The sequence below is a fragment of the Camelina sativa genome, chromosome 20, assembly GCF_000633955.1.
Source record: "Camelina sativa cultivar DH55 chromosome 20, Cs, whole genome shotgun sequence".
Classification (NCBI taxonomy): domain Eukaryota; kingdom Viridiplantae; phylum Streptophyta; class Magnoliopsida; order Brassicales; family Brassicaceae; genus Camelina; species Camelina sativa.
In genome coordinates, this window is record NC_025704.1 from 22,601,991 (window position 1) to 22,610,274 (window position 8,284).

At 36.0% G+C, this 8,284-nt stretch overlaps 2 protein-coding genes across 2 annotated transcripts; one reads left to right on the forward strand and one right to left on the reverse strand.

Annotated features, from left to right (window-relative positions):
• Positions 2,170 to 3,382, forward strand: LOC104771446 (ycf20-like protein). Its single transcript, XM_010495967.2, has 2 exons — positions 2,170 to 2,307; positions 2,714 to 3,382. Exon 2 carries the CDS (start codon positions 2,715 to 2,717, stop codon positions 3,234 to 3,236), a length of 522 nt encoding a protein of 173 aa, XP_010494269.1. The 5' UTR covers positions 2,170 to 2,307; position 2,714; the 3' UTR covers positions 3,237 to 3,382.
• LOC104771447 (probable cysteine protease RD21B) lies at positions 3,959 to 6,431 on the reverse strand. Its single transcript, XM_010495968.2, has 5 exons — positions 5,942 to 6,431; positions 5,159 to 5,394; positions 4,922 to 5,062; positions 4,380 to 4,829; positions 3,959 to 4,284 (listed from the first exon to the last, which is right to left on the reverse strand). Exons 1-5 carry the CDS (start codon positions 6,429 to 6,431, stop codon positions 4,198 to 4,200), a joined length of 1,404 nt encoding a protein of 467 aa, XP_010494270.1. The 3' UTR covers positions 3,959 to 4,197.

An 8,284-nucleotide genomic window follows, 5' to 3' on the forward strand; every position in this document is an offset into this window, starting at 1 on the left:
AGTTCTCAATATTCATTTATATTAAACGGTAGAAATACTTAGTTCTAGGCATTCAGATATTTGGTTTGGTATCAGTTCGGTATTTTTGGTTTTCGGATAATTTGAATCTTGTGTTCATTATCCATTCATTTTCTTTAGAATTTTGGTTTGGTCCATTTGGTTTGGTTTGGTATTCTTGGATTTTCTAGTAATTTAGGATATTTACGGATTTTTAGAGGTATTTTTGGATAATTGTCGGGGTTTTTTGGAAATTTTTATTGTTTTATTTGGGTAACTAATGGTAAATTGTGGATAATTTCAAGGTTTTTGGTTCGGTTATTCGGGTAGTTTTTTGGTTGTACATGTATTTTTTAACTACTTTGTTATAAAATTAGTTAATATTTTTAGGTATGTAGTTTTTATTTCGGATATCCATTCAGTTCACAGTTCAGTTTAGTTCAGTTTTCATTTGTTTTTGAGTTTCGTATTCATTTGTATCAGATTCGGTACGATACATTTGGACCAGAAAATAATAATGATGTATCTACATGTACCGAGCAGATCCGGCATATATATAAGCACGGGTGAGAGGCATTTGGCCCCAACAATAAACAACAAATTGATCTGATCAATTTTCGACACTTTCTAAACTCTTTTAAAAATAAAATAAAACCCTACTTTAAAAAAAAAAAAAACTCTCTCTACACTCAGCCGCCGCCTCCGACCAAAATTTCCGATTCGAGACTGGAGAACGGTGGCTTCTATAGCACCGGCTCTGGCCTCTCCCTCGTTTTAGTCTTTTGCTTTCCTCTTGCGGCTTTGTCTGGAGTAATTTCTCACCGGATCTGAACCGGATCGGAACTGGAAGAAGAAGTATGATGGCAGAGCTTGCTCGTGGTTGGATGTTCTCTAGCCAGCCTTGTCTCCTGAATCCTTTGCTGTGAATGGTGGTTTTATCTTGGTGGTGTTATCTCTGTGTGATTAGTTGTTTTAGTCTTGTTTGCAGATTTTTTCAACCTTCGTTTGGGGAATTTTTTGGTCTGTGTCGATTGATGATCTGGGGTGTGTTGAAGAAACGGTTAGAGCGGCTAGATCTATGAAGGTTTCTGATTACAGCAAAGGCGTTGGTCCCGGATCTCAAAGATCAACGGTTGGCTCGAAGAATAATGACATTGTGGTTTGCTTGTTCCTGTAACAGATCTCTTAGCCGCTCTTGTACTTTTCATTGCCTCTAAGCGCCGTGTGGAGTGGTTGTAGGATCTCGTCCAGCCATTGCCTTTCCTCTCATTCCTTGTCTCATCGTTTCAGTCAGCGGTTCCTTTTTGGTTCACTCTCTTCCTAAGCAGAGGCTTTGTTTTGTGTTAAGATGTGTTAGGTCTCTAAGTCTGCAGGTTCTCTTCTCCTTGGTGTTGCTCGTTGTGGTTGTTAGCAGGCTTGAGCTATCGTCTTTCTTGCTCTAGAGTTTGATGGTATTCAAGGGCTTAGCTTCGCTCCTTGTACTTGCTTTCCAGATCTGTGTAGATTGGTTTGCCTTTTGAAGGCTTCTAGCTAGACGTAAAAAGGCGCATCAGACGTCGTCGTTGCACCCGGAAGCATGTTTGAGGTTCTCTTAGTGATTTTGCTTGCTGGGTTCTGAAGTTCTTAGTGTCGAGAGATCAGCTCTCATCTTGATAGGAGGTAGTAGATGTTATCTTCGGGTTGGCCGAGGGCACCCTTGGTAAATCTCTTTCGCAGGAGCTTCTGGAGAAAAGTTTTTTGCTTTCTTAAGTCTAGTGTATCTCCTAGGATTTTAGCCTTTGGTCTTTGTCTTTTTTGTAAGGGTTTGTCCTCCTTCGTTATGGGTTTGAAATTTTCTGTGTTGTATTGGTGCTTTTAGTTTTCCTTCCATAGGGTTTAAGACTCCAGGGACATATCTGTCGTCCGCTGGCTTTAGCTTCCCTCGTTTGGGCGTTTGTATTCCTCCTGGGTTCCAAAACAAGTTCAATAATATAATTCAGATGACAAAAAAAAAAGATCTGATCAATTTTCTTAAATATTAACTTTAAAAAAAAAAAATCTAAATTATCCCAAACTAAACCAAAATTTCGAATTAGTGAAAGTTCGGATTAATCTATTCGAACGCAGTTTTTAGTGAAAAGCCTTTTAGAGAAGTTATATTAAAGGGCCCAATTCAAGTGGCTTCTTCTTTCTCTTCTTCTCATCTTCTTCCCCTTGTTAATTAAAAATCCAGACTTTGAAAAACAAATCTAATGCTTGAAGCCCTTGTTGGTTCTTCTTCTCCCTCCATTAATCCCTGTCAAGCAAACTTCTTCGATCTTCCTCGTGTTGGTAATTCCTTTTCCCCAAGTCCTGTGTATGATTTCATACTTCACCTAGATATTTAGAGACTTATGTTTTTGGAAATGTGACCCTAATTTCATTGCAATCCCACTGTTTTGCGCAATATTTTTCACTGTGATTACGATCTCTAAGTCAATTTCATTGTTATTACATTTGTTCTTGTGTGAAATTTCTTAAATTTTATTTTTCAAGATCTTGTTTCTTGAAGAAGCATTATTCAATTTTTTTTTTGTTTTAAAGTAGTTTCAGATTTGAGTTACACAAATTTGTGCAAGAAACGAAACAAGCTTCTTGGCTTTGTTATAATGGCAAATGAAAAAGTGTTCAAATTGTTGAACTGTCCTGTTGCATTCAAATGTAAAAGGTTTCTTGGATATTAATTGATTGTTTTCAGGATGGCACATTCTTTGAGTTTCATCTCCACCAACTTGAACAGTTTAGTCCTTAATCATCATCATCATCAGTGGCAGAGTTTTGGAACGTCTGTGTTGTCGCCATCTAAATGTAAGAGGAAAATTGCAAGAAGCGTTAGAGCTTTGCAAGAGACTGAAGGGGGTCCAACTCCAAGAAGATTGATCGACATTATAAGATCGGTTCCTGAAATCTCTAGGAATTACTTCAAGAAGCCATCAAGGAGAACGCTTTTCGGAGGAATCTCGTTGTTAGGTGGGTTCTATGTCGCGCAGACTATCTCTCTGTCGTTTGGTGCTTTGGGTGTGAACGATGTTATCGCTGCGGTTTTGTGTGTTCTTTTGACTGAGTATGTGACAAGATTCTACTATAGTCGTACCACGGTGACGTTTCCGATTGCTCTACTTAATAATTTCAAGATGGGTTTCACTTATGGTCTCTTTATTGACGCGTTCAAGCTGGCTAGCAAGACAGAAAGAGATTCAAAGTGTAGATGTAAAGATTAAATTCAAGCTTTTGGAATAGTTTGAGAACTCCATTACATGTGTTTTTTTTCCCTTGATGTAATAGTAATATTATTGTTATCATAATTTTGTATTCAAGCAACCAAAAGCTTCAAAGTTAGAGAGAAACTGTAGTATTCTAAAGGGTTTTAGGCATTGCTTGAATCTTTTCCATTCTTGTAGTGCTGCAAGGTCAAACGTGGTCTTGCCGTGAGAACGAAAAACGGCGAGTACACTGCAAAACAGTGTTCACTAGAGAAGTAGCTGAGAGACATGATGGGTGGATGGAACAAGGCATTCTCGGCTAGGGACCTTGTTTCTCTTGATGAACTGTATCCTCCCTGAGACGCATTTAGACTGAGCCAACTTTGCTGCTTTCAGAGTTCTACAATATCATCCGGGGGAGTGTCTGAATCAATCGAGAGAGAGAGAGAGAAGTACTGAGCCAAGTTGCCAACATTGATCTGTCTATTCTCTGAAAGTCCCAATCATAGACCACCGGCATTTCTTGATTCACGACCAGGAAAAGCCACTAAACACATCATTTAGTGACTCATCATTCACTATATCGTCCACTCCAAGACCAAAAACATTTCTTTCGAGCATTGGTCATTAATGTTTAAATAGATTTGCCTAGTTGGTAATTTGTGAGTGAAAGTGACATTTTAGTGACTGGATTGGTCATCAATCCTCGAAAGAAATGTTTAAACATTTCAATCCAAATATAGCGGAAAGTGAACTTTTATCCATAATAGATCGATAAATAGCAAAGTTGAAAGAGATTCAATAACCGAACCCATATATGTTTTTGAGTTTTGTTACTTTAACAATGATGAAACTGAATGAAACTTAGGGAGAGGTTTTATATGTACAGAAAACCTCAGCAGCAGAATCAGCAATTTTAAAAATTTGAACAACAACATAGCATGCTTTTGATGAATCCTCAATGTTTCAAAGCTTTCTCTTAAGCAATGTGCTTTCTGCTCTTCGCCCAGAACGGTATTGCGTGTGTACGCTTGAGAGCCTTCACGCTCAACGAACTGTTCTTGCTCTGCCAAAACCACAAACATTTCAAAATCAGTTAAAACATTTCCATCACAAGTCAATGCCCTTGATACCAAAAGTGGTATGTATGAAGAAACTAACCTTCAAACAGACTCCACGGTTAGTGTCACAAACCGGGTAGTCATGAGGACAGCAGCTAGAGTTATCATCGCAACAAGTAGCAGCTTCTTCCGGGCAACATTCCCAACCGAAGCAGTACTTACGGTACTTGAAGAGACAACAACAAGTGTTGCTCTCAGGGCAAGAGAAATATTTGTCACATTGGGTAGGTGGCTTAATGGGAGATGGTGGCGACGGGCCAGGGTTTGGCGGGTTCTGACCTTTCTTGATTGGATACGAAGCCTCGATGGCGATACCACACTTTCCAGTTGGCTCTGCGATGTTACGTGCCATCTTTATGTATCCGCTCTCTCCCCATCTGTTTCCCCATGAGTTTCTCACAATCCAGTAGTCCTTTCCGTTCTCAGTTCCGTAACCCACAGCCACAACTCCGTGGTCTAGCTCTGTCCCACATATTCCATCAAATACACCCTGAAGACAAAATAGCCAACAACCAACATTTTAACATCTTCAAAATCAAGATACTGTTGTTTAGCATAAATAATTGAGTTATTATTTCATACCGAAGAGTAGAGCTGGAAAGCGCGACCACCAGCTTCAATGGCGACACTAATAGGCTGGTGAGCCAATGCTTTCTTTAAAGACGCCTCGCTGTTCTCGGGCACATCCTCGTAAGAATCAATTGTGACAACCTTGGCATTTTTCTGCAAACATTAACAAAAAAAGAAACCGAGAAAATTTCAATTTCAAAGCCTAATGTTTTGAGGTTTCAAAAATGCACAAACCAAAACTAGACTAACCCTGTTCTGATCACAACGACCATCAGAAGCCTTGTATGGATAATCCTGTTCGGTATCAATACCACCATTTTTTATGATAAACTCAAACGCATAGTCCATCAAACCTCCATTACAACCTTGGTTATACGATGTGTCACAATCAACCAGTTCTTGTTCAGACAAAGAGATTAAATCTCCTGTCACAATCTTGTTTATTCCTTCCACGGCTCCAATAGTTGAGAACGCCCAACAACTCCCTAATAAACAAGAGAAGATTAGTTACAATCAATCGAATTGTCACAATCAAACACTAAAACATACCAACCAACCAAATATTCGTCCCCACCAGTCTTTTTAATTTCTTGAAAAAAGCAAATCTCGTATGGGTCCATAAAGTTCAATGACCATCATTAAAAACGTTAAACACAAACGTATCATCAAAAACTTTACTAGTAATTTTTCTCAGATTTGACCATAATTATTCATCATATATTTCAAAATCTTGGTTTAGCGAAACGTACACCTAAAAGTCAACACTTAAGACCAAACTCATCATTCCCCGGATAAGTTTCAAGATACGTCCGAAATATTTATCAATTTTTTTAAAAAAATAGATTATGAAACAATCCAAATTTTTCGATACTTTTCACATAAACACATTTCAATTCTTAAAAAAAAATAAAAGATTCGTCCGTTAAAAAGTTCAGGAATTTGTGGGATTTTTTCCAGATTCTTTTTCTTTTTTTTTTTTAATCCAAAAATCAAAACTAAAACTAAACCAAAAAAAAAAGAAAGAGATCTTACCGCAGCTTCCTTGATCTTTAACATCGGCGACGGCACCTTCTTTTCTCCAGTCAACGGAATCAGGAAGGGAGTCACCAACACGCGCCGCATACCGATCACTGGTTTTCAAAACCCTCTTGCTCGGTTTAGCACCAAGGTACATAGATCGGTACTCTTGGTTGGTCAAATCAGCGAACCGGTTTAAACCAAGTTTATAACTGAGGTTTTTGGTATTATGTTCATCGATGAAACGGAGGTTGTCTTTAAAGATCTCGAACCGTTGATCCTTCTCTGCACCAAGAACGTTCTTCTGGTTCATCTTCTTCTTCCCATGTTCCACCAACCACGCGTCGTAGATTCTCTCAACCTCCGCGTCGCTACGGCTGGTCACGGTTGTAGTGGTGGTGATGTGGTGTTTCTCGTCGTATGAGATGATAGACATGTCCATGGCATATGAAACGCCGATCATGGCTAAGAGAAGGATCATCGGAGATAACTTTACGAATCCCATTTTTTGGAGAAGAAGAAGATGAAGATGAAATGTTTTTAGACAATTTGTTTGATCGAGATAAAGAGAGATTTGTGTATATTTAAAGGAGAAACTCAATTAGCGTCATAATTAATTATTAATTAATTTTGGGTCCACTTTTCAAAGTTTTAAGAAAAGTATTTTGGGGCTAGTGGAGCCAATTTCAAGAAATTCGGCGATTAAACAAATAAAAGAGAAGTTGTAGGTTGAAAATGAAAAAAAAAAGTTGTGAAGAATTGTTGATGGGGGTGAGAATGAATAAGAGTCATTAGTAATTATCTATTACCTTTTCCACTTTTGGATTTCTTTTTATAAGTAATCCTATATATTAAAATTTAGTTATTTGGAAATATTTATAAATAAAACTTTTTATAAAATAAATATCATAAGATTTATTTTTAAATAATATTGGATTCTTTTACCTAGCGTTTTCTGAAATAAGCATCATTATTATTGAGTTATACGTTCTTTATTTTATTTTATTTTTTAAAAGTTTGTTTTATTAGCGGATGCAAAGTGAATAAATAGGATGATGAATTGAACAAAAGAAAAAATGTAGGATGAAAATGGGAATGTAAAATTTGTGAAGAGTTCATTCCACTTTTCAAAATGTTAAAAAAACTAATAATTTTTGTTTTTAATGGGGTTAGTGGAGCCTAATTAGAAGATTTGAGGGGGTACACTAAATTAGTTAGAAGTAGTGGGGTAAAAACGAAAATGTAAAATTTGTGAAGATCCCACTATTATTGGTTAAGACAATGTGGGAAGGGACAGCTCAGAAGTGACAAGTGGATGAGGTGTGATTGATTGGGCTGGGGTGAAGATGAATTAGAAACATATCAAAATCCCAAGCAAATAGGGGACGCAAACAAGAGCACGTGAAGGATAGGATTTGTAAAAAAACAAGTTTTCCAAACAAGAAGATTCTTTTTTTATATTTGTGGATTTTATATTACTGTTACCAAAACAAAAATGTGAATTTTATATTTTAAGAAGAATTAGATTAAGGGAGAATTAGTTCACAATGTCGTCTATATTATTATATGATTCCTTGAGAAAATAAAACACTCCAACACAAAAATGTTTATTCTATCATCAACATTTTAATTGTGGATGAATCGGTTCATATTGGTTATAGACTTCTAGTCTCTGTTCAAAAACTTACTCACCTAGCGCTTATTATTCTCTGTGTAGTCGCTAGGTCTATCTTACGATTAAGGACTAATTTCTTAATCAGATTATTTTCTGTTAATTTGATTACTCTTTGCTTAATCAGATTAGTTTAGATTATATGTATAAAATATTTTTTTGTCGATTTAGAATTCGTGATGTTTTACAATAACTTATATTCAAAATTTTAATGAAAATCATAATTTTTGTTTAAAAAATATCTTCTCATGTGTTTACTACAATTTTTAAAATAATGTTTATAGTTTTGTATTTTATATAGTACCTTTTCACTAACATGAACCAAACTATACATATAAATATATAATTAATACCATATATATTATTTATTATTAATTTAATAAAATAGCTTAAAACTGTAAGTCGATTAATTCTTGTCTAATCTCTGATTTCCTTAATAGACGCTAGGCCTACTCTTAGCGTTCGACTAGCGCCTAGCAATTTTTTAAATAAGGGTTTTTACTATTCCAATTTTGTGCTTTTAGGATTTTAGAAAAATGTCTATTCAAATCAGAATATTATTTTGGTTCACATTTTTTACGTTTTTATTTTTTGACGATTTTTTGGTTTTTAAAACTAAGTCTCATTTGGGATGGAATTTTGGGTTTTAAGTTATATTTAAAGAAATATATTATATATTTATATAT